Source organism: Falco punctatus (genome assembly GCF_963210335.1).
Source record: "Falco punctatus genome assembly, chromosome: 8".
Taxonomy (NCBI): Eukaryota; Metazoa; Chordata; class Aves; order Falconiformes; family Falconidae; genus Falco; species Falco punctatus.
In genome coordinates, this window is record NC_137588.1 from 6,820,755 (window position 1) to 6,846,477 (window position 25,723).

Here is a 25,723-nt window from a genome sequence, read left to right on the forward strand (position 1 = left end):
TGCATTTGCAGGGAGGATCAGCACAGCAGGATGCGGAGAGACTTACTATCCCAACGTTACAGCAGCGGATCTCTTTATTTCCTGGCACTCACCTCACTCCCTACTTGAGCACTACAACGTTGGAAAGAGATGGGGGAACTGCACATAACCCTCTTTTGCAACACATGGTCTTACTGGAACAGCCAACTGCACAAACTCCCTTAGTCACAGGTGAGCACTCCGTAGATAATGTGCAAAACTCAGACCCAGCTGGCGAAAGAGAGCGAGTGACATCTGTTTGGTTTTATGTAAAGTTTTTCTCTTGTGCAAAAGAGATACTGCATCATCTATACATTCTGTAGGTATAACATACAACTTTTAGGATGTGTTTGTCGATATGTTGGATGGTGGCAATGTTTGCAAAATGAGAGATCGCTCATCTCATCCAGAGGTAGGGCGAAGCTGCCTTGTCATTTCAGTGGAATGAAAATAAACAGTATTTACTTCCACAAGTAAAGCCTAAGTCTGTAGGTAAAAATTTAAAACTACATTTGTAGAGTTTTAACCATTTTAGATTGAAGTGGAGATAAAAACATATCTTACAATTACCTTTCTTGTTTATCATGCATAGTTTCTATTCCGTATATGAAAGGCATGCATTTACAAAGTCACAGATTAAATACTTGCTTCTCGTCATTATTACAAGTGGCAAAAATATAGTAAAATCAACTGCATTCAAACAGATTGTATTTGTTTGTATATGTTACATTTTCAGTGTGCTAATTGCTTTGAATCACTCCCTGTGTCATATTTTCAGAATTAAGTACCTGTGAGAAGGCATATTTCTGTAAAAAGGGTTGATTCAAAGCAATAAGCCCTAGTAGGATGCATTTTTGTTTTACAGCATGTAATGCTGGGACAAAGGATGTTCTGCATAAGTTACAGACGTATTATTTTTTTATTTCTTTCATTCCACATCTAATGGAAATTCTTGAGAGATGTTGATCACTGAGGCGTTACAGCATGGCTCTCAGGTTTAGCTTGTGTCTGGTTTTACATTTGAATCCCAGGAATATATATGGGGTTGTGATAAGGTTATAAGCATGTACATATGGGGAAGCTGAAGCACAGAAGCGTGGTATTTAACCAGCGCTCTGAGCCGTGAGATGGTGTGTGCAGATTCCTTGAACCTTTACCTAAATTTCTGTTGCCTCTTTCTGCCGTGGTTGCTGTGGCATGACGAGGTTACCCAGAGTCATGATGTGGCTCTTCACCAGTTGCCCTTTGCCCAGGGTCTGTTGATGAAGAGCCACTGGAGAAGACTTCCCTTCTTACCTGATCACCAAAACTTTCTTCTTTGTTTGTGCTGGCATTTGCGTTAAAGCACACATAGGGAGAAGTGCTGTTCCGTTTCTATTCGACCTCTCTCAAACCTTCCCTGAGTTTACAGTGTACTGTGTTTGCTTCCCAGCGTGTTCCTTCCTAGTCCACCTGCTACGTGCGGTGTTTTCAGAGTAAGTACAACATGTTATAAACCAACTCTTAGGAGAAATATTCACAATACAACAGAGCAACAAGAAGAAACACACGTTCCAGATGCAGCAACTGAAAGAGAGCAAGCTAACACATGGTCTCAAAAGCCCTAAGTGGACTGGCTGCCAAACTGCAGTTAGTACTTCAAACTTCCTTGGAAGCAAAGTGGAGTTTATTAGTATTCTGCTGATTGCCTTCAGCTCTGGAGGTAGTCTCCTGACAGCTGCAAGATGATCCAGCACGATGGCATGATTTTTCTGTGCTGGAAGGTAGATATGGGGGTTTGGGGAAACTAGAGCAGAATTCCTTAGGTCTGCCATTCCTTTTGTGACAGGTTGCTCTGGATAATATCCTTCACATTGACATGTACATCCTGAGTAGGAACAAGGTGTCTCCCTGGAAAACCTTCACTTGGAGGAAGGTAGTCTTCCAAGGTGTCCTATGCAAACTTTATAGGATCCCTTCCTCTACTGTCTAATTTGAACTTCTGATAAAGGGAAGTGGATCATATCTTTCCAAATTATTCATATATTCATTCATACACACACACAGACGTATGTATATATATACACACACGCATTTAGAGAGACATGAGTTTGTAAAAGAAGGTACCTTTTTACATGATTCTTTTCAGAAAAGCGAAGGGTGGGAGAAATTCAGTAAATCTTTCCCCAAGAAGAGAGGCTTTTAAATGAGTCACATTCTTCCATGTAGGGCAGATCTGTGAATCACTGGGAAAAGGAGGTAATGTCCTGGGACAGAAACGTCAAGGTGTTTCTAAACCGCTGTATTCAGCTGGCTGCAGATTTCTGGGCAACTTCTCTCTCTCCTAAACCAAAGATGGAAGAAAAGGAGTAGTTAAAACTTCTCTGACCCTTGAACTGGGCAACATGTCTGCATGTTACTGAGCACTTGCACAGTCTTTACTTTGTTTTGTACAATGAGGTAAAGCAAAAGAGTTGATCTTTCCTAAAAGTGTGTGCAGCCTTATCCACATCAGGGAGACAGCATTTCACACCAGTGATGCCTTTCTATCGCACGGGGTAGCGAGCAAAAGTAAATGTTTATCCTCAGCTCCTCTGCCCTTGGCTTGGGCTTTGTGTTGGGTGTGTCTTCATGTCCCAGCTTTCTAAGAAGTATGTGATGGTAATGTTTTCAGAGAGCAGAGCAAGAACTAGCTTACCCCAAGAACAGCTAAAAAGACAAGACACTTCCTAAAGACATGCCCTTACTGGAGCTGAGATAGGTATTTCACATGGTAGTCATCAGAGACACCCAGATTGCCAAGGGCATATGAGTAATGCAAGTTATCCCAAAATAACCTTATGTTTTCATTAAGTTATTAGCATGTACGCACAGGACAGTGATGGAAACAATTCTAGGTATTTGTCATCTTGGCCTCTTAACTTACCTTCTTTCTACAGAAGCAATGAAGCCAAATAGGTCCCATATTCCTGAAATGCTTCAAGGGTGTGTGCCTTTTTCCAATGCAAACCTGTCAGAGTTTACCACATGGAAGTTTTTGTGCCTAGCCATTTCTGTGGGGTGGGGTATAGTACAGCCAAGGGCAGCCATGCCCTGCGTTGGCTGAAGTAAGAAGCAGCTTCATCATCATCATCCATCATCCTTCAGTGTGTCCAGTGAGCCCCCTGTAAGTTGTAATTGCTGGATGCTGTGGGGTAGCAGCTTGGGTTGGTGCCTTCTTAATAGGAACCTGGGATTACTCCCTATACCAAGGCAAGCTGTAAGACTTAAATTTCTCCAAACTACCACTGTGATCTTAATGCACGTCACCCATGGAGTGATGGGAGGGTCTGCAAGGTACTGCTGATTTTAAGAAATTAAATGCTTCCCTGGAGTTTCTTGAGTAAACAAGCAAACAAAGAGTTCAAAAGAAAGCAAAGTATCCCTCCATCCAATGGTAATTAATTGTTATCTGTTCCCTTCTAAGGATGCTTCAACTGTAAATGGTGAGGTGGCTGGTTTTAACATTATATATCATTGTCACCATCAGTGTTACTCAACAGCCGTTTTCTCCCTTCCTTTCTTCTTCCTTTTTTTTCTTCTCTGCTGTTTTTTCCTCCATATTATCTTCAGACTGGTATCTTTCAGGACTGCCTCTCCATGCACAGTCTCTGGTTGGTGGAGAACGGGTCTCCCCTTCAATACACAAACTCCGGCAGCATCGCCCGCTGGGGCGCACGCAGTCTGCTCCCCTTCCCCAGAACGCCCAGGCCCTCCAGCAGTTAGTGATCCAGCAGCAGCACCAGCAGTTCTTGGAGAAACACAAACAGCAATTCCAGCAACAACAACTGCACATCAACAAGGTAGGCATGATGCTTTTAAAGTTTTTCCCTCATACAGCATCAATACCAACTTTAGCCAACAGTATTTCAATTTCTTGTGCGGTAACGTACGTGGTCTCGACCTCCACAACCAACTGGCCTTCAGCCTTGAACCTCTTTTTCATGATTTTGAGAAATAGGTCAACAAAGATGTGGACATCTATCACCAAGGCAAGGATCAATACGCCTGTTGCAGATGACAGAAAGGGAGTACAGTTCAAACTTCTGGCTTTCCAGGAATGCTTCTTAAAGTTGTCATTGCTGGCATTTATCCATATCAGCATCTTTTGTCAGTTTTGTAGTAGAAAACATAAAATGCTGTCAAGGAATATGGGGGAAATACCTCCTGTGTATATATTCGGTTTGAAAGGGAGAAGTAGCAGTAATATGGATATGAGAAAACAAGAAGCAAGGAATTTCAGTCATGACAACACCAGAAAATAATTGCAAGTGAAGATATTCAGATTTACTGAAGCATTTTTCGCTGGAATTGCCGTTGGAAACAGAGAAGCTGTTCCCATCTTCAGTCCAGATTCTCTTTACTATGCCCCTGTGTAAAGCATTACAGTGTCCTATCCATTTCTTCACCTGAAAATAAGGACAGTATTGCTGTGTGTCCTGCGGAGGTGGTTTTGAAGATCAATTAGACGTGATTCAAAAATTGTGTTGAAGAAAGCAAGCACTACGTTTATTAACTTGCTTTCTGTAAATCACTTGGAGAACATCAGGTGAACATTGCAGAGCACCATTTGTCAGTGTACAGGTTTTTGCAATTGCTGTGTAGCCAAAATCATCTGGACATCCCAGTATTGCAACGAAGCTGAAGCAAAGCTGCTTTGAGGTGATTGCATTGGGTATGCCTTAAAAAAAAAGTCAAAAATCTATCCTGGTGGCTTAGCCTATGGGAAGGTAAAACTCACCTTTTACACACAAGAGGTCTAATCGCAAGTGATATGGATGGAGCTGTGATGTTTTACCCCAGCTGAGTTTTTCTCCCAGCATTTGAGAAGGCACAGCCTTTTTCTAGATTTGCAATATAAAAAGGCTGTTAGGGAAGGGGGAAATCAATCATAATCAGGGTGATATTTTTCTGGCTCTGATTTGTACTGTTTTGAGACTTCCTAAAGACTTTTCTCAAGGAGTTCCAGTGGTGGCTTTCTTTAAGAAGTGAGCAAATCCAGTAGTAGCTTTCAGGCTTGGGAGGACAAGTTCAGTGGCAGACGGACCTTTCAGGTTGCTGCAGTGTGAGTTTTGGTGGAGGTTTCTCCAAATATTTTCACTGTTCCAGTCCTGTGAGAAAATACAACTACCGAGAGCTGGATTAAATAAATAAAAAAAAATTAAAAAAAAAAAATAAAAAAAAGCAAACCACCAACACAAAAACACCACCCCACAACCCCCCAAAACTTTGTTTATAGACTTGAGCTAAGGCAGGATGATTACACAAGCTACTGACGTCAATCATGTACTTCTGGAGAGCTGCCACCGTGCAGCGCGTGTGCCAGCCCTGGACCTCATTCAGTCCCGCACACCGGGGTGGTGGGGAGCTGCATAGAAATTTCCCTTACCCCCCTCCAACACACTTCATAAGCAGTATCACCAGACACGGGGTGCTAGGTAGGGTTTCTTTGTTCAGAAATAAATGTCAGCTCGACGGTTTGTTTGCTTGAGGTTTTTAAGGCTTTTCCATTGCCAGTGGTTGTAAGCGTCCAAAGACTTCACCGTGACGTACCCACTGCACTCATTCAGACTTTCGCTTGGACCTCCCAGGAGCTGGAGAGCGTGTGCGACCGGAGCTGAGCGAGTCCTCCTGCAGCACTCTGAATTTCAGCTTTGTTAGAGCTGTGATCTATTGCATCCATGGCACGAGGCAGGCAGGGGGTGGGGGTGGGGTGGGGAGTGTAATTAAACTGATTGCACAGGGGTGATTTCCCTGTGTTTGATTTATATAAGTAATGAGTTAAAATCATTTTGGTACTAGTGCTGTATGCGTGTGGCAAATTTATCCCGTGGGATAGCATCCAAGTGCTGACATGGAAAAAGACTTTTCCCAGATGCGCAGATATTTTAAGACCCTCGTGTGTAGGAGAGTAAGGGCACAACTAAAAATAATATAATAGATCGCTGCCTTTTAATTATTAGCAGAAGTGACAGCACTGTCCATTTAGGTTGTGTTGGATTTCCTGTATATAATACGAGGCTGTTTTCAATTGCTTGTGGGTTTTCCAAACTTCTAAGATTTTGGCCTTAAACTTTCCCTGTGAGGTGTCTACATCAGATGAAATTTTCAAGAAGATTGCAGCCAAAACAAGTCGTGCCGTTTCCAAGAAAGCAACTCAGGAAAAATGTGTTGTTTTACTCCTGATTAAAAGTAATAAGAATAACCATCTAGGGGATTTGGCTGTGAAGCCTTGGTGCCTAAGGCTCTGGAGTGGTAACTTGGAACAGGACAAACGAGGACAGTGTGGGTGGCTGAGGGAAGGAGAGTGCAGAGGGGTGCGGTGGGTGAGACGGGTCCAAAAGAGGGACAAGGCTCCTTTGGGTGACTGAAGGGGACCTGTGCTCCCTGGGGTGCAATCCTTCCAGCCTGGGCTCTGAAGTCCCTGCTGTACTACTGCTTGAGCGTAGCAAAGCACGTGGTTCATACCTTTCAGGAGCGGCTTGCTCGAGTGACTCCCCTGGCTCAGTGTAAGGCTTTGTAATGGAAGAGGAGGGTCCCAGCCCTGCTTATCTGATGGTCTAGGTGTCACCTGGTGGTGACATTTGCATTTGTTTTAAGGAGGGGGAAAAACACACGTAAACAAAAAAACATGCAACCCCCTGGAAAAAACATGGGGACAGAAGAGACATGCATGAATGAAAAGAGCATAATTAAAGTTGCCAAGCTGAGCACTCCCAGGACATGGGAGTAGTTAATTTCCCCATGCAAGTCTCACTCGCTCTTTTTTATTTTGCATCTTTTTCATCCTGCATCTTTTTCATCCAGTTTTTGATGATCAAGAGGTATCAGTTTCACAAGACTCTGAACTTAGTACAGAGAAGGGTAAAAGCGAGGCTGCTCTCCAGTGGTATGCAGAAATCGGAGGACACGCAGGAATGGAAGAGGGAAAGAAGGGGCCTTAGTGCTAAGGCAGCTTGTCACCGTGGCAGGGAATTGGCTTTCTCCTCTCTGCCACAGAGCCCTGTCCTGCCGGGCAGATCCAGTCAGCGGGCAGCTTGCACGCTCGCCTTCCCCATGCCATTTCAAGGACAGAGAAATGGAGCTGCTAGCTGCAGATGTGTGCTTGCGCACCTAAAATGTATCATCTTAACATCAACCATATCATATTGAAACGCCCATCTTGTGGGGTTTCATCATCACTGCCCCAGCTGTGTATTTGACAGCCCGGAGCAGCTCTGCTCCCTGCCTGCTGTCAAGTTCATCGTGAACATGGGTGTGCTAATATTTGCAGGACACTCACGTGCCCTAGTGATCGCGCTGCCAAACTGTATGTAGAAATCAACTCTTTCTTCAGAATCAGGGTTTGAGACATTAAATGAGATTCTGGATAAGATACTGAATCACTTCTTTCTAGTTGAGCTCTGTGCAACCTTTGATCAGAATGAGGCATGTGCCCTGTAACAGTAAACAGTCCTAAAAATAAAAGGTGTACATTAACGGAGGTGCACGGGAGCACTGACCTGAAATAACACAGGCAGTGCACGCTCGTGTTTCCCACCTTTTTGCAGGTTTAACGTTCAAACCTCAGGAATGACTTTTCCCCATGATCAGAGGAGTTCTACTGGGCGAGGGGGCTTCTTTTGCCGTATGATAAATTCATGCAGTGATCCCAACATCATTTCATCTTCAGCAATTACAATTTCTCTGCAGACTTCCGTCTCTTTTAAGATGCAAATTTTAGTCTTTTATATATGACGGAGAAGAGTCGTGATATGCTCATGGTTCTGTGTGGCATTTGGAAGTCAGCATTTGAGGGGGGTATTTTTGTCGTGACAGCGAACCAGGTAAAGTAAGATGCTGTTCTGTGAGCACACTCCAGGTATTTTAAGTTAAAAGTGTTAGCTTTTCAGCATGGTAAGTCTTGAAGCAACAATTCCCTTTCTAAAAAGAAATACACATGTGAGGTTTCTGTAAATTCTGTGCTGGAAAACTCAACTTTTAACCTTTCCGTAGTGAAGATGAGCATTTTGGCTTTAGTCCCCTGGATGTATAATTCACAAGGCCTTACTAGAACAGATAATCTCCCTTTTAGCCCTGAATTGTACTGTTAAGGAGATTAATGCTGAGCTTCTGTGGTCAAATTATGGTTCTTCTGAGTAAAGCCCATTTTTAGCACACTCTGGAAAGTGAGGCGTTTCTCCTGCTGTGACATATATATGGTAACACATATATGCCAGACTACAGTGCCTTAACTTGGCTGGTAGTTACATTTTTATTAACACCTAGAATTTAACCTTGCTATTTCCTGATTGATTTATTTATTTTTCTTCTTTTTGGAACGCGTCAACTGTTTAGCCTCAAGTGACTCCTGGAATAGCTTTGTATATGGAATATTTAATTTGTCATATTTGAAAAAGACAGTGTGTTAGCTTGTATTGCACAGCATCCAGGTAGGGCTGTTACCCTTTGAACAGGTAAAGGAAAGCATCCAGACAGAACTTTGGAGTTTTTCAATACCTGTTATATCCAGAAAACCTCCTTCAGCATTCCTGCTGAGCACCTCGCAGTCAGTTGAATATGAAATGCTGTTCAGCAGGACTTAGGACGCTCGGCATTCATGTGCTTCTGTATCGTCACACCTATTACTGCGTAAATGCCGGTCAGTGGTTTTGCCAGGAGCTGTTGTTCCACGGAGTGGCTGTTGCTGCAGGTCTGGCAATATGTAGATGCATACCTAATATAATCAACCCCAACTCTGATTATTTGGGAGACAGGGGAAAAAAAACAGCTTCTGCTGGTGACAAGGTGTTGTCTTCTCACTCTCCTCCTTTTCCCCTCCGGGTGGTCCCTTTGATTCATTACCATTGGGTCATTTCTTCTCAGCTAGGCACAGAGGCCAGAAGTCTCATGGTCCTACCAGAGAACTTGCTGCCTCAAGCAGTTGTATTTTTCCTCCTGCCTCGTCTCCTCAGGGGAAAAAAAATCCACAAGAGATTTGTCTAGGCTTCAGCTGCTGCAGAAGGTTCTGCCAGCTCCTTATGTGGCCTGTGCCTAACTCAGCCTCTCCCCAGCATCCCTTATCATCTCTTGTTTCTCCTTAGTCCATAAAAGTTAAAAATTACAATCCAAGAGGGACCTCAGTGTGGGAAGAGTCATGTCAATAGCCGGAAGAGCAAGGGATGTGTTATCATTTCTGACTAATCCAAGCCCCCAGCAATGTTTTCTTCTCTGAGCATTTGCCCATGTGCACGCTCCCCTGCGGATGCACTCCTGCCTTGTGTCTCTATGCTAGTGCTCTTACTTCTCTTGAGCATCCCAGCTGGTGTACCTGCTCCACACCACCTACCTCCCACCTCTCAAATCCTATCTGTATGCTTGACTCAAGACCAAGACTTTTTTAGCCATCTGTCTCGGGATGCTTTTGAGCTGAGCCTTTACCATCTCCCCACCCCTCACCCCCACCCCCAATTTCTTTCCTCATTTTCATCAAAGCTGCATCTCCAGCTATCCAGAGTTGTTCTCCTTTTTCCCTGACTTTGTCCTTCAGCTCCAGAGGGAGGAAAGGGAGGTTTCTGCTAGCTTCTGCACAGCTTGGCACAGTCAGGGCCAAGCCAGTCTGCCATCCTCCCTTGCTTCATGGCTTCTCTTTTCCTCTGGTCAGTGGGATAGGCTGTGCCACCCCACCAACGCCTGTGTCCCCCACCGTGCTGTTCCACGGGGAGCAGCACTCTGTGTGCTTGATGGTACGCGCACAGAAGAGGCTGAGGCCGGCTGGGTCCTGGCTGGTACCTTCTGCCACTCCACCCTGTTCCCAAAACAGGGAAGTCGCCCCACAGGACACGCTCTGCAGTTCCCAGCATTTACACTGGATATTTGCCACCAGTAGTGCTGTCTCAACCACCTTCCACTGTATCCCTGTCTGCACAAAGTTTTGACCAGCTGTACATATCTGGCAAAGCGGAATGGGGTTTGTTGGTGTGGAATGACCTGTCGTCAAGTATGATCTCTTTGAGCTTCCACTATGTGTAGATAACATCGGATGAGTTGAATGGAAGTGTGATGATTTATGCTAAACTTTGAAGATGTGTGTGGTGGTTTGCAGCACCTGTATCCTTTGCACACCAGTCAGTCCAGCAGCACTGAAGGCTCTGAAGGGTATGACTGGGGAGATGCCCTTTTCCACAAGATGGTTGTTAATCTTGTATGTGAAAGCAGTCCCCTCAGTGATTCAAACTTATTCTCTACTTTCAGTAACCATTACTGTGATGAGCAACACTGGAGAAATGCCACATTCCTGTGTCGGACTCCTAAACTGGAAAAGATCTTGAGAATAGATCTATCTCAAGTTTTACTTAGTCATGCCCAACTTTCATCTCTCTCCATCTTCGATAACTGAGGTGATCTGTCCTGCTCAGTGTTGAAGGAACCTTGTCCTTATAATTGTGCGGGACGAGATATTTCTTCTGTAACTGCTTGTCATCTTAGGAGAAAGGTTCAGAAGTGCACAGCTTCATCAGACTTGGTCTGTCCCGATAGGAAGCTTTACTATGCAGCCCTAAAGTTCTTCAGCTCTGCTTCTGCTTCCCCAGGAGCTCTTCAGCCACATTTTAGAACCAGACGGGTCCCTATGACACTTTTTACCAAAAGAAAAAGTGAGTTAGTTATATCCTTCTAGGAGCTTCTCAGGTGTTTTTCTGTTGAGGACTCTTCATTGGTCTGTGATGAGTAAACAGATGTTTCTAGCCTGTTCAGTAGTATCTTCGAAGTCTGCAGTGTCCTAAGAACTTACCACTACAGAGAAGGAATGAAGTAGATATATCTAGTAGTAAAATCGGATGCCAGCTGACTTGAAATTTGGCAAAGAAATGCAGCTTTTTTTCCTTATGAAGCATTCTGCAGGAAAACGATGAATTCTCTGCTTTCCTGTACTGTGACCTAATGTTGCTATGATTTTTTTTTTTTCTTTCTGTTCTTTCTATTTCAAAGATGTAGATAAGAAATCTTGCAGCTGCACTGAGTCTTTTAAAAAAGCTTGTGACTAGACATGTATGGTTTCTTCCATACTGAAGTAGTTAGCTGTCTGAGGCTAGAAAGGCAGTGCCTTTAACGATGTTTTATGGTGACAGTGTGTGATAGCCAGAGGTTACTGTGTTTGAAAGTAGAGGAGTAACCTCATTGCAAAGGAAGCTAGGGAGCTAATTAAGAGAAGAAGTTATTTATGGTGCATTATGTAACTGTTTACTATTTGAGATACGTTTGTAAGAATTTTCAATGCTATCTTAACTATATGTTCATTTGTGTACACTTTTATTACCTCAAATTACTCAAACACATGTTCATAAAATTGCAAAAATTAAAGCTTTTTAGGGAGTTTTAATGGGCCTGGGATGCATATATTCACATATTATATGGAATATATTCATAACAAAGTGCTTTCTTTGCAAAATTACCCTTTAAGAAGAATAGGGTTGCAGCAGGTAGAACAAATGACATACCAAGAGATTCACTTTGTGTTAGGGGAGCAAACTCAATGTTTGAAATCTCCTTGTCATTGACCACTTGATCTTTCAACCTTCATTGTGTTTCTCATTTAATTCTTACATTTTTATGGAGTTGGAATAATTTAAAACTTCTAGGGAATTATACTGCTTCTCATTTCCATTAGATTTGACAATGACATTGTAAGTTATTTTCCCAGCAATTACCTTGTGTAGTTCATAAGTTCAAAAGGTATTAAGTTCAAAGCTTGAGGCCTTCGATCCAAGCAGGGGAAAAAAAAGTAGCAGAAGATGGTTTATGGTGATTTAATTATCTTTAAAATAGATCATATTCATCAAGCCTAAGAGACCTTAAAGAAAATTGATGGAAGAACGACCTTTAGCTCAACGTGGTTTGGTTATCCAGTGCATATTACAAGTAATGAAACTGGGGCAGGGAAGGGGGGGTATTTCACAAAAAACATTGAGAATTTTTAATCACTGAATCTTTTAGGTTGGCAGGAATCTTATGAGATCATTTAGTCTAGTGTCCCTGCTCGAACAGGGTCAGCTGGAGCAGATTGCCCAGGACCATATGCAATTGGGTTTTGAATATCACCCAAGGATGGAGACACCGCAAGGTCTATGTTCAAGTGTTTGACAGCCCTCACAGTAAAAAATATGTTTTCTTGTGGTCAGAAGGAATTTCATGTGTTTTAATTTGTGCCCATTGCCTCTTGTCTGTCACCTGAGTGTAACCCATCGGGTCCCATGGACTTACGTATGTCTAGGGGGTTTTGAGTGCTCATTAAATCTGGTGGGCTTCCACCAAGAGTAAGTCTTCCTTGCTCCAGACATTCCTTCTGGTCTAAGGGGCCTGGGATTCCTGAAGGATGGTCTTACTAGAAAAGAAGGCGTGAAATGCCATGGCCTTTTCTATGTCACTTGTCACCAGGTCACCTCCTCCATTCAGCAGTGGGCCCACGATTTCCCTAGTCTTTGTCTTTCTCTTTGTTAATGCTCTTCACATACCTTTCCAGATTCAACTCCAGGTTGACTTTGGCTTTCTTCACACCATACATACAAGATCAAATAGCAACTCTCTTCTTCTCTTGAGTCAGCTGTCCTGCTTCCAGCTCTTGTACACCACCTGTTCTATAGCCTGAGTGCAGTTAGGAGCAACTTGCTCATCCATGCAGGCCCTCAGCAGCCTGTGCTTGACTTCTTACTAGTTGGGATGGACCTTTCTTGAGTATCAGCTAGCTCTCCTGGACCCCTCTAATCTCCAGGGCTGTATCCCGTGGGACTATTCCAGGCAGATCTCAGAAGAAGCCAAAGTCTAGTCTCATGAAATCCAGGGCTGTGGTCCAGCTTTTTGCCCTATTTCCTTCTCTTCAGATCTTCAGCTCCAATATCCATCACCAACTCCGGCAGCCAGTGTTGCTTCTGTGACTTCCACATCCCTGAATAATCCTTCCTTGTTTATAAGTGTCAGGTTCAGGAGAGCACCTTCCATGTTGGCATCTTGGATTGCCTGTGTCAGGAATTCATCATCAGTGCACTCAGATCTCCTAGATTGCTTGAGCCTTACTGTCTTGTCCTTCCAGCAGATAGCAGGGTGGTTAAAAGTCCCCCATGAGGACCAGGACCTGTGAAAGTGAAGCTTCTTCTGGGTGTTTGAAAAATGCCTCATCTACCTGGTCAGGAGGTCTACAGCAGTCTACCCACTATAAGAGCGCTCATCTTGGGCTGTCCACTTACCTTGACATTTAAGCTCGTGGCTGACCAGATCCCTACAAAGGCACAGAGCTCCATGCATTCCTGCTCCTCCCTCACCTCAAGGGCAGCTTCCCCTCCTCACCTTCCCAGCCTGTTCTTCCTAAAAAGCCTGTATCTCCCCATCACAGCACTGCAGTCACGTGAACTGGCCCACCACATCTCCATGATCTCAGGGAGGTCATAGCCATGTAACTGCACACAGACTTCTAGTCCTTCTGCTGGGTCCCCATGCTACGTGCACTAGTGTAGGGGCATTTCAGTGAGGCACCCAAGCATGCTGATTCCCCAGGACAGGCTCGAGACCTCCATCAGGCTGTTCTGGAGGCATCTCCTTTACATGACTGGGCTCAAAGGGATGCTACTTCAGCTCTTTTTTGTTGATTGCCGTGTCCTTTCTGCTCACACCACCCCAGGATCTTGGCCTGCCTACCCTGGCTCCAGCTTCCTTAGCTGCTTGTTGAGGATCCACTCCCTTCCATGTTGTTTCTAGTTTAAAGCTCTGACTGCCAGCTTGGCCAGCCTGTTGGCAAAGATGGGTTTTCCCTGTTTGGTCAGGTGGATCCCATCTCTTCCAATAAACTGTTGACTCTCAAAGACGGTCCCACTGCTGCAGAAACCAAAACCCTCTTGCCAACAGCAGCCAGTTGTTGATCAGTACAAAAATTTTAGCTCTCATCACTAAGAGGGATGGGCTGCATCCCCCATCTGTACTGGGGTGGCCATGTGAACCCCACAGGGTTTTGCCTTAAGCTTCTAGTGAAGGTGATGCCCTTCTGCGTGTCCCGCTCCTCTCAGGAGCGGACACATCCAAAACGCAGTGATCTACAATGTGCTGGAAAGCTGTGGCCCTGCATCCTGGTCCTTGCAGCTCTCCGATATTAAAGGGTTTGGGCCCCAGTTGTTTGAGATCCTCTGATGTAGTTAGGAGCAACCTCTTGCTGTCCTTGCTGTGATACTTGCAGGCAATTAGTCCTTTATATTGCCTTTGTCTGCCTCAGTCTGTTCTGTATAGGTTTGCCTAAGTTATATGGCAGAGCCTCTCTTCCTGCGTTTGGGGAAGAAGGCTTAGTTACAGGTTTGAGCCACTGTTCTTCAAAGAGCGAGTTACTTACAAGTAGTCGCTCCTTCTGCATGTGTTCAATAACCGTGTTTTGATTTAGCTTTATTAGATTTAAAATCAATATTGCTTTTCATACCAATGACCTAATCCTTATTAAAGCTCTGCCCTGACAACTTTCAAAGTTCAGCAGTTTCTTTATAAGCCTGTGAAACGGGTACAGCCTGAGCTCTTTTAAAGGAAGGAAATTGATTTATTTACCTACGCTGGATTTAAAAAGAGTTCATGTGTTTATTTCTTTGGTTCCAAATAAAAATCATAAGCACTCTGAGACGGAGAACTGTGAATTTTATCTTGCCAATGAACTTTCAAAAATTCTGAGCTTGTGTGAATTGTAGTGAGAATTATATTGTTCCCTTTGTTTTAACAGGCACTTTCGGAGAAGTTCATACCTCTAGTTAGGGAAGGTCTGGTTAGAATGATGCTCTCGTGGTTTGCTTCTGTGCAGATGCTCTAAGATGAGTGTCCTCAGTTCCCTCTTAACAAACTTCATAAGGGTGCAGGTTTCAGAGGAGTCTTTATGACAGCCACTCTCTTTACAGATAAAATTCAGGGGGTGATTCAAGAAGAAGCTGGGTAAACAAGGTAGCAGAAACTCCTGTAGAGGGTTTGTGCCTCTTTCTTTTTATCAGAATTTAATTGCCAAATGTATTGATGGCGGTTATGCTTTTCTTTTGTGGGTTTGTGAATGGAGTAGCATCTGTCGGTGTGTAAGCACAACAGGCCCATGTTTTCTTCAGAGGGAGAATCAAGTGGAAAATGAAGGGGCCATCATAATCTGGGACATAAGATTTCACAGAGCTTAATGCCAAGGTTGCTCTGACCTTTCCCTTGAGCAGTTGTTTTGGACCTAGTTGATAAGATAAAAGCTGTGATTCATAATTGCTCTTTTCATTAAGCTGCTTCTTTGAGAACAGAGTGAACTTTAGTTGGGATGAGTTGCATTTTATTTATTGGTTAACCTCTGGGTTGTTTTCAGATTATATCAAAACCCAACGAACCAGCTCGCCAGCATGAAAGCCACCCTGAGGAGACAGAAGAAGAGTTACGAGAACACCAAGCCCTTTTGGAGGAGCCATACAGCGACAGAGTCACAAGCCAGAAGGAAGCCCCGGGGCTGGCCAATATGGTCCAAGTGAAGCAAGAACCCATTGAGAGTGATGAGGAGGAGGCAGAGCCACAGCAGGAGCTGGAGTCTGGGCAGAGGCAGGCTGAGCAGGAGCTGCTTTTCCGTCAGGTGAGCTCGCAAAATACCAAGTGTGGGACTTGATTCTTTGTAGAAAATTATTTGGTTCCTCATAGTCACCTTGTGCTACTCTAAGGGGAAGAAGCTAGGGGGGACCAGCTCTTGAGGATTTGCTACGTAAAGAAAGCTGCAGGTAAAACCAGTGCTATCCTTCCCTGGAGTCACTGTGTCAGCTCAGAAGTCCCAGGGAGGGGAATCTTGGGTCACCAGCATAAAATGCAGTCAGTGTGTTTGCAGCCACTGAACCACTTTCCGTTTGTTTCTTTGGGAAGATAAAGTGTGTCTTGACATTTTTGAGCACTAGGTGTTAGCAGAGTATTTTATTTTGGTTTCATGTTTTAAGATGACTGCCCCAGAAGGGCTGGATAAGGGAACAGGGGATGAGGTTCATTGGAGGGAGTTCCTTCTTTAGAGCTATAGATCCTAGAGAGCCCAGCTGTGCTCACTTTTGAGAGTAAATACCGGAGGCTTGTGGATTGCAAGTGATAAATCCAATAACAACGTAGCGTAGCGTAATCTTCCCAATTACACGGCAGTCTCCCAAAACCTGCCTCTTGTGGTAGCAGTAATGAAGGTGAGAAGGTTACAGTTCTCTTAAGGCATCAGTGCTCTGCTCGTCTTTACAGCCAGCCCTTAGCCCTCAGCACCTGACTGCACTTACAGCCATGCCTAACCCCAGCACGGGATCTGCAGCCAAGAGCAGATTGCTGTAGCCATGCCAGGGTGTCACTCTGAGTAAATCCACAGCCCTTGGCTAGGTGAAGTGGGCTTGTGCCAGGTTTGCAGTTGCGATGTCTGTGAATCAGGTGCAAATTGGTTGCCCTGTGTATTCATTTGCATCTCGCTGCTTGCTGCCATCTTCCTGGTACTGCGGAGCTGACTCTTGTGTCCCTTATGAATGTCACTGGCTGTTGTTGCTCAGAGATTACATTTTCGGTTCATTACTGAGGAGTGTTATAGTCATAACGGCGCTGCCTTGAAGGATCAATGCCATTGCCAGCCATGCTTGTTCAAAGTTTTATTTGATTTATATAGTCACATCTGAGCCTCATTGCCTTAGTAAATAAATGAATAGATTAAATGTAACATGCCGCTAACGATACCATTCCTCTGTAAGTGCAGCCCCCTTTGCAATTATTTTGCCTCAGAGAGGAGAGGAAATGGGAACCTTTTCAGGCTGAGGTTGGAGTGTGGCAAGCTGGAACAGCCATCCCTTCTGACCCTGTCCAGCTGATGGTGCGGCTGCTCAGTTGAAAACTCCCTCTCCTGCCTGGGATCTGGTTGAGTCGGACTCGTTCCATGGCCTGGTGCATTGCGCTGTTAAATGCACCAGGGTGGGAGCAACCTGGGAGAGGAAGATGTAGCTGGTCCCAGGGAAGGGATGGAGCTGCTGCTGCTAATGACTCTGCCAGTGTGCACCAGCTTCAGGCCTGTGGTTCAAACACACTGCGTGTGCCAGACTTTGCCCTGGAAATACGCTCATTTATTAGGAAAAGGAGTCCAAGCCTGTAAACCTTAAAAATCCTTAAAAACCCTACCACACAGACTTTCAGCAACTACCTGCTTCTTTTCCCCGCAGCAAGCCCTTCTGTTGGAGCAGCAACGTATTCACCAGCTGAGAAACTACCAGGCGTCGCTGGAGGCAGCTGGCATGCCCGTCTCTTTTGGAGGGCATCGGCCTCTGTCCCGTGCACAGTCCTCGCCCGCCTCGGCCACCTTCCCGATGTCTGTACAGGAGCCACCCACTAAGCCAAGGTTCACCACAGGTAACGTTTTGGGGCACTGGAGGCTGAAGGGATGGGGCTGTGGTTACTGTTTTGCCATATGTTGTGCTGTTCTGCCCTGTCCCTGCAAAGCTATCTGTTGGGAGTCTGCGTCTCAGATGCGTTTGGGGACTGTAACATCCTGTCTTCAAGGATGAGATCCAGTTGTCTTACACCCGGTCGTCCTTCTTGTCCCTTCCTCAGAGGGACAGACACCCTACAGTCCAGACAGAACCTGCAAAAATCAATAGAGGCATAGCACAGTACTTTAATTATGTATCTCCAGAAAAAAAAAGGACAAGTCATATGCTGTGACAAAGCTGATTTAGATGCAAAGCGGAGAGAGGCAATGTTGCTGAAAAAGGACAGCGTGCCAAATGCAGTATCTGTTGGCTGTATTTTCTGCACCTTCTCCAGTCCCTGTGCAATCTCATGCCATAAGTTACCCGCTCCAGGCTCTGTGCCAGCCTACCCCTCCGTCTGTAACACAATCTCTGCCCAGGAGTCTGTGCCCATAGGTTAGGAAAAACGAGGTGACTTGATTTTTTCAAGTTGTCTTGAACAGACAAACAGACTGAAGAGTGTTACCTGCTCAGTCGTCACCTCTAAGGGAAATTACAAGTGCAGTTCTGCATTTGTCTAGTGAAAACCAGAAGTGCAAAAAAGGTGTTAATCTCCTCACAGAGATTCAAGGCAAAAAAATAATTGTTCTTCCTGAATCTTGACAAGCACCAAAATCCTTTTCTGTCTGTAAAATCTGTAACCTCAGCAACAGATGAAAGTTAATTCATGTGCAACTTCTTAAGTCCTATGTTGGATGATTAGGCGGACTTATTTTGAAGTCCGCCTTCTTCCCCAAATGTCGAGCTCTATTTTGTGAATGAACATTTTGCAATGTGTCGTGTGCCCTGGGAAAACGAAGCGGGAAAAAATCCAGAAACCCCAAATCAGAGCAACTCATGATTTTGTTTCTCCTTTGCGTATCCATTTCTTCTTATCTAACCCACAGCTTTTGCATCTTTAAAACCAGCACTGTGAATTGGGTTTATTTTCAGACACTGGTGGTATAGTAATAGTGATATTTTAAATATGACTGTTCTTCAGCAGCTCGCTGTAGGGTGAGGAAGCGTGTGCAGTCAGCTCTGCAAAAGCCCAAGCAGTATTTAATTTTTGCAAATCAGTCCTTTAAGTCTCTATTTGTTGTCAATATTGAAACCTTGAATTTCAGCAAAAATGCATTTATAATGCAACCAGTTATAGCAAGATTATTCTAGATTTTGGCTTTTGCCAAGGATGCAAAGAAGGGTAGTCCCCTGGCTTACAGTCAAACCAGATGAAACTTGAGAATCTAATACACTTAGACCCAAATCTTGGTGCTTTGAAAACAAGGAAGTGTGGCCCTACTTTACAAGATTATTCATTCCTTCTCTTTCTTCCCTTCTCCTCCTCTGGTATTTAAGTTCTGTCAATCATATGCAAGACTTTGAACATACAATAACGTTTCCTACCAGGGGATATACGTTTGACTCAGATATGCGCCTCTAAATTTCATTTAAAATTACAGCTAACTGTAAGAATGCAGATTTTGAGAACTGTGCTGCTTTGAAAAGACACTTAGGATGTTATGGTTTATTTTCCTTGGAGGCAGAGTTTTAAAGAAAAAAAAAAAGTGGGTTAAAATAAGAGGTGGAATATCACTTTGCTTTTATATAGCACTGCATGATCCAGTGCAATGATACGAAGAATGCTTACTGTAGTTCACCTGTAAAATATCATTTTCATGGCATTTATCCATGTTAAGGCTCCAAGAGCTTGATTTTTCCATTGCCTTCTATCTTGTGCAGTTCTCTAGATTTATGCTAGGTGAATGGAGAAGGAGAAACACAATAAAATGCTGTCAAGGGAGGAAGGTTTGGGCACTCACTGGCACTAATACAGGTGCAAAGCATAAAAGTTAAGACCTTTACACTAGTCCTATAACTAGTCCTTCACCTCCCATAAAAGGCGAAGGACTAGTTTAATTAACCAGCCTTAACAGTGGCAGGAAGAAAGAGCCTACTACTCTGGGCACGCAAACACAGAGCAAAAAGGCAGGCATTTCAGCTGTTGAGCACGTGTGTGCGAGTTAGATCACTGATGTTTTCTTAAGGTTGTCCACGGTGTGTTGGAGATAGTGTTTTTGGAGGTGGATACTTAGAGCTTAATCACTAGGATTGAACTGTTCTTTGAAAGGCAGGAAATTAAAGTCTTGGGTATTTTTCAAAGCAAGCAGTGCCGAAGTGCATCAGGCTTCTTCTTCACTAGGAAAATCCATCTGTTTGATAAGTGACTGCTTTGGAGACTGATCCTAACGCGATTATGCGCTTTGAATTTCAGAGGAATTAAGATCGGAATTGTTGTGATCATTTTATGAGAGGGTTGGAAAAAATCCTCATTCAGTGGCCCTACTGCAGCCGACCACAATCACTCTAGACACAAATGTGGCTCTTTAAGAGATCAGTTATTATCCAAGTTGTTCATCGCTTTCATGTTTGGGGTGTTATATAGAAAACACTAATGCTTTCTCTGGACAGAGTTAGGACTGGACAGCTGGAAATTCTGGGGTTTATGTATAATTTATTTGCCTGTCTTTCTCAGTGACTGGTACCTGAGACTTCAAAGGTACAGGGAAAGAACAACATAATATAACTCTCAAACATGATGTGCATTACTCCACATGAAAGTGAAAACAGTGCCCTTCCTGACTTCTTCAAGCAATCAGTTTTATGTCCCAAAGCATGACATTTAATTTTCCTTCCTGCTAGCATATAAAAGAAAACTAGTCCTTGAACTTGCCCTCGCTAGCACAAGTAGCCCCCTTGACTTTAATGAATACTTCTGCATGCACTGTTCTACACACTTGAATAAGACTTCTCAGGTTAGGCCATTAATTTACATAGCTCCAATTATCCAGTCTCTGATCTCCTGTAAAAATGGTTCCACAAATTATTCTGATGTTCTGCATTAAAGTATTTTTCATTTCTGATGAAGGCATTTGTTCCCTCCTGTGCAGAGCAATATAATTATCTGAACCTCAAATCATATGTTTGTTCTGCCAAGAAAAGCGAGTTGGTTATGCTTTAGTGCTGACCTTTAAAAATGATTGTTCTCATGTCTTAAAGAGTATTGCTTCCAGCACCACTTAATTTAACTTATAATGGCCAATGTAGTTTTGTATTTTAAGCTTAAATTGCCAAGCTTTCCTTTGTGTGTGTGTGTGTGTCTTCATCTGAGTGTCCCCAACCACAGGAAGGAACTTGGAACAGTACTCTTCTTTCCAGTGGCTTGTTTTTTTAAGAGAGAGAAATGTTGAGTGACATTTGATTACAGTCTAGGACTTCATTGAGACACTACTGTTATCAGTGAGTCACTGAGAAAGGAGAAACTTTATAGCCCAACCAAATTCTATAAAGCCCGCTGTAGTCTCCATTAACACATTAGGAAGAGTGTGCGTCCTACCCACCCCCTTATCTGGAAGCTGTTTCTTTAACTCCATCGACTGCCTATATTGAATAGGCTGTTACCAAAACCCATTTTAGATGTATGCATGTATTTTAAGCACATGTAGCCTTCCAGTGCTTGGGGATGCAGATGAGGAGCTGCTGGTTTGTGTGGCTGGGAATCTCGCCCACAGCTACCTGTGTTTACTTTCATCGGTGCAGCTCCCGTAGCTGACACCGCACAGGATGAGCTGATAAATACCACTGCCTACTTCTGAGCTGACACCAAACATCCTCCAAAAAACCTGGGAGATAACCTGCCAGATCTGCTGTACTGTAGGAAGACAAAGGAAGAACAGAAGAATATGAGGTCAATGCAAAAAGCTGGTTGTTCATTTGCATTTACTTTTAAGTTTGATCTGTGTTGGCTTCTGCCCTACCAGGCTCTGGGGTTACCCAGGTACAAAATAGAGAACAAAAGGGAGACTTTTAATCTGGCTAGGCATTGCTTTAACTTTGTACCTAGAGCTGCATCATAATAATTTTTCAGGAGTTAGTATTTAAAGCTTAAAGACTTAGGGAAAGCACCCTCTAAAAAGAAACTTGCAACACGGGTTCACATTTCGACTATTTAAATGGTCTTAGACCCCTTCCAACTTTGCAGCGCTATCAGTGTAATTCACTGTCAGGTTCTGCCCAGCTCCCAGGCAGTGAAAAGAATTGTTAGAGCAACAGCATTAAGCATCGTCTGGGAATCCAGGAGGTGAGCAAGAAAAGGCTGCTTAAAAACCACTGCTTGAAAATGCCTGATGTTTTTTTCCGCAAACTTATGAAGGTATGGCATGAACTAGCCTCAGATTTATCTCCAGGTTGGAGTGTCCTTTGCAAATGGGGCGCACCTTCTTGTTCATAGCTGAAGGGGATCCGGGGTTGTGCCCCGAGAGGTCAGCAGCTATCTGATGAGTGACTTGCTGCCTGTACTTCTTTTTGTTTAAATTCAAGGGTAGTTATTGGCTGGAAATATATATGTTGAATAGATATGCATGCACCTTTTGACTTTAAATCGATAAAGCCTAGTTGTAGTCCGTGAGATATCTGGAAAAAAGAAGGCAGAACCACTTTCTTTAGTACGAATAATTATCCAAACCTAGTACAGTCGCATAGGGTCTAGGAGGACGTGTACGTGGGGTTCTTTTGGGTACCAAATACTTTGTCAAAATGCCTGATGTCCCCTGAAGATGAGGTTATTTCAAAAATAAATTAACCTTAGGTGAGGTTACTGAAGACCATGCGCTAGTTTAAATGATCTCAGACTGGGGAGGTCTCATGGACCGCCAGCCTTACCGTTGGACTACAGCTTCTTCTCAGGTGACATGAGTAAGAACTTTACCCTGAGGGTGACAGAGCCCTGGAACAGGCTGCCCAGAGAGGCTGTGGGGTCTTGTTCTCCAGAGACATGCAAAACCTGCCCGGACGCGACTGTGCAACCGGCTCCAGGAGAACCTGCTTTAGCAGGGAGTTGGACTGGATGGTCTCCAGAGGTCCCTTCAACCCTGACCAGTCTGTGGTTCTGTGACATTTACAGTGATTGCCTTTGCCCAGCACCTCCTAACGAAGTTTGATGTTGTGAATTAAATGTGGGAGACTTCTGCAGAGCTTTGCAGCACGATCTTATTTAACTGAACTTTGGCTAACCCAAAGGCAGTCAATTAACCAGTGCTCTGTTCTCTTCCTAGAACTGAGTGTCATTTGGGTTTTGTTTTTTTGGGGTTTTTTGTTTGGTTTTTTTTTTTTTTTTCTACTTGCACTCACGTACAGCAAAATGAGGAACTGCCAAATACATCCCCTAAGGCTGAATACCTGAAAGTGTCAGTGCCAGGGTTTGCCTCAGAGGGGAAAGCCAGATGTTTCAGTGGCAGAACATGCCCACACTCAGTCAAAAGGTGTGATTGCAGCTCGAGCCAAGCTGGGGTACATGCAGCAGCACGGTGCTCAGCTCCTGGCTGCGTGTCCATGTATGTTCTCAGAGTCTGGTTTCTTACCAGCCCCTTTGAACTCCATGCGGTTGCAAATTGCGCAGTTTACCTGTACTTGAACTAGTAACATGAAAGCCAGCTCTGGTGAGTTCTGCGAGCAGTGCTCATGCTGCCCACCGCAGCATAGGTGCGCTTCGTCTGGGATTTTGGAGGAGTGATACTGGTTGGAGTGCAGACCCTTTAATGTTGGGTCTGGGAGTAGCTCCTGCCTTCACTGCTGATTCAAAGGCTTTGGATTCTTGTCAAGGCCTTCGATTTGCAACTTTATACTGTGCTTTCAGACAGATATTGCTTGCAAGAAACCTTACCCCTTCGGGGGGGGGGGGGAGGAAATCCAGCTGCTTTTGTTCTGTTCTTTGGAGCTTCTGGCTGAAGGGAAGGCTAGATTTAAACATTTGACTATGCCTCTTTTGCTTGAGTGGAAAAAAGGAAAGGTCTTTTGTCACTGTGACTGCATAGCTGTAGAGGACCTGCTGTTTTCCTCCAGTGGAACATTGGCTATGAAATCATAACTCCCCTTCCAAAAACGTACCTGGGCAACTCTGGAGCATGAATCAAAGTCTCCTACACTGTTGTCATGCCATAAATACTTGGTAATGCAAGGGGATTTAGCTGCCTGACTCCCACGTTCAAATGAAACAACACTGCTAAATACCTACATATCGTGCTGAATAATTATGCCCAAGTGTGTGCTAATAGCCTTAATTAGCATGTTGTCAAATAGTGTTGATGCAAAGACTTCAGCGCAAACTATTTTATGAAACATAGTGCCTGCTAATGACTTATTCCTTCTGGTTTTTAATCCCAAACCCTAGAGTTGTTTTAACAGCAATTATGAAAGTACCCAACAGAAAAGTTGCAAACCAGTCCCCTCTTAGATCAGGTTCCTACACCAGCACATCTGTGCTCATACTGATGGTTTCAGTTGTCACCTTTGTCTGTCACTCTCACAGCTTCAGCCTGCGGAGATGTTGGTAACTAATTTCTTTTCCATTTCCAGAGGAAGCAATTGTTGTAGGTTTGGTACTGTCTCAAAGCAGCATCTTGGATTTTCATTTCTTAGAGCTCTGTGGCTCCTGGTAAAACACAGTCTTTGTCTAGAAGTGTTCAGCTGAACATAAAGTACTGTTGTAAAATAAAATAAAATGTAAAAAAAATTCCCCCCCTATATCTGGCAATTTTTTATTTTATTTTTTAACTGAGAGCAATTTTGTAACCTCTGCTGCAGGCCTTGTATATGACACTTTGATGCTGAAACACCAGTGTACCTGTGGAAACACAAACAGCCACCCAGAGCACGCGGGGAGGATCCAGAGCATCTGGTCCCGGCTCCAGGAGACGGGTCTCCGTGGCAAGTGTGAGGTAATAAAAAAAACAGTGAATGGGGGGGATGAGATGGTGAGCCGGGGAGAAAGGGAGAATTTAGATTAGTCTGGCTGATTTGACTGCTGGATTATGAGCATTCTGGGGGGCCGATTCCTGGTCTGGACGATAGCATACGTACCAAACCTGCAGCTCGGGCTGTTGACTGCTACCTGGATGTGCAAACTTTATACTGCATTCTGGCTTGAAGTTTTTTATAGCTCCAGCTGTTGGCAATGTTTTGCCATATGTGGCCTAAATTTAATCCATTCCTAGATGACTGCTTATGCTTTTGTGTGCACGTCTGTCAGGAATACTTTTCTAGCGATCTGATTTCATTGCATTGCAATGACTGTTAGAAATTTCATGGAACATTGGAGAATGCTCTTGCCTGATGTTGTAGTGAAGCTGCTTCTGTAATTTTCTATTTCTGTAATTTACTGTTCCCTGTAAACTGGAAGTCCCTACAAAGCATTCAATTTTGAAGCAGCCGAAGTAAGAACAAGATATGAAGTAACTGTTATTTGTCATCCCTCCAATCATAACAACAAAAACTCTGGAGCAAAAGTTTGTATTTCTGTGATTTAATAACTTTTTAAATACTCTTTGGTAAGCAATGGTCAATTTGTAGTGAAGATAATGTAAAAAGAATGAGGGTAGGAGGCTGCAGCTAAGCACTATTCCGTCACAAAAGGTTAAATCAACTTTATTGGACAAACGTATTTTAAGAGTGAGGCAAACTAAGAGAGCAGCTTAGATACTCAACCACGAAGACTAATGATTATATGATAGTAAATTATTATTATTAATAACTAATAGCAGTGATGATAAATTAATGGTAGTGTGTGTTCATCAGTTGTTTGAGCATCTGATGGGACTGAAGCTCACGGTAGGTTTGAGTTATGTCAGCATCTGGCTAGAAATATTCCACGTGGTGGCAGCATTGCCATTGACTAAAGCTCCCCATCAGACCCTTATTTATCCCTGAAGAGAGCAAGGAGGAACTTCAAACCTGTTTCTGTCTGTGAAGCCCCATTTAATTGAATTTTGAGATTGTTTGGGGGAAAAAAATAAAAAAAATAAAAAAAAATCCCCCCAGAACAAACCACATAAAACCAAACAAAACCCCCAAACCAAACAAGTACCCCACTGCTGTCTAGCTCCCCTGTTTAGAAGCAGGAGTTAAACTGTGCAGTGCTAATTGCCTTGTCTCCTACATTTATGTGAGAGATGTTCTGTAATGTGTAAGTTCTTCACTATATAATCCTAGGGAACTCTTATTTTCCTTAATTTGATATTTCCAGTTGCTCTCACAATTGGAATTGTTCTTGATGTCCACCTGTGTTTCCCTTCTGACCACTGGTGACATTCAGCCTCATCTTGACTCCTCCTTTTGCAGAAAACGATAAATATGTGATGCTGCCTTAATACCGGTGTTTTCTTCTT

At 43.7% G+C, this 25,723-nt stretch overlaps 1 protein-coding gene across 12 annotated transcripts in view; it reads left to right on the forward strand.

The window, feature by feature from the left end:
- HDAC4 (histone deacetylase 4) overlaps window positions 1-25,723 on the forward strand; it is a 270,456-nt gene that overhangs the window by 190,974 nt on the left and 53,759 nt on the right. For 10 of the 12 annotated variants that reach the window (XM_080400678.1, XM_080400686.1, XM_080400685.1 and 7 more), the window contains 5 exons: window positions 12-210; window positions 3,610-3,839; window positions 15,371-15,628; window positions 17,217-17,403; window positions 24,144-24,277. In XM_080400678.1, the coding sequence (XP_080256804.1) occupies window positions 12-210; window positions 3,610-3,839; window positions 15,371-15,628; window positions 17,217-17,403; window positions 24,144-24,277 (1,008 nt within the window). The remainder of the gene's footprint in view (window positions 1-11; window positions 211-3,609; window positions 3,840-15,370; window positions 15,629-17,216; window positions 17,404-24,143; window positions 24,278-25,723) is intronic. The other 2 variants (XM_080400683.1, XM_080400684.1) reach the window with 1 other exon arrangement.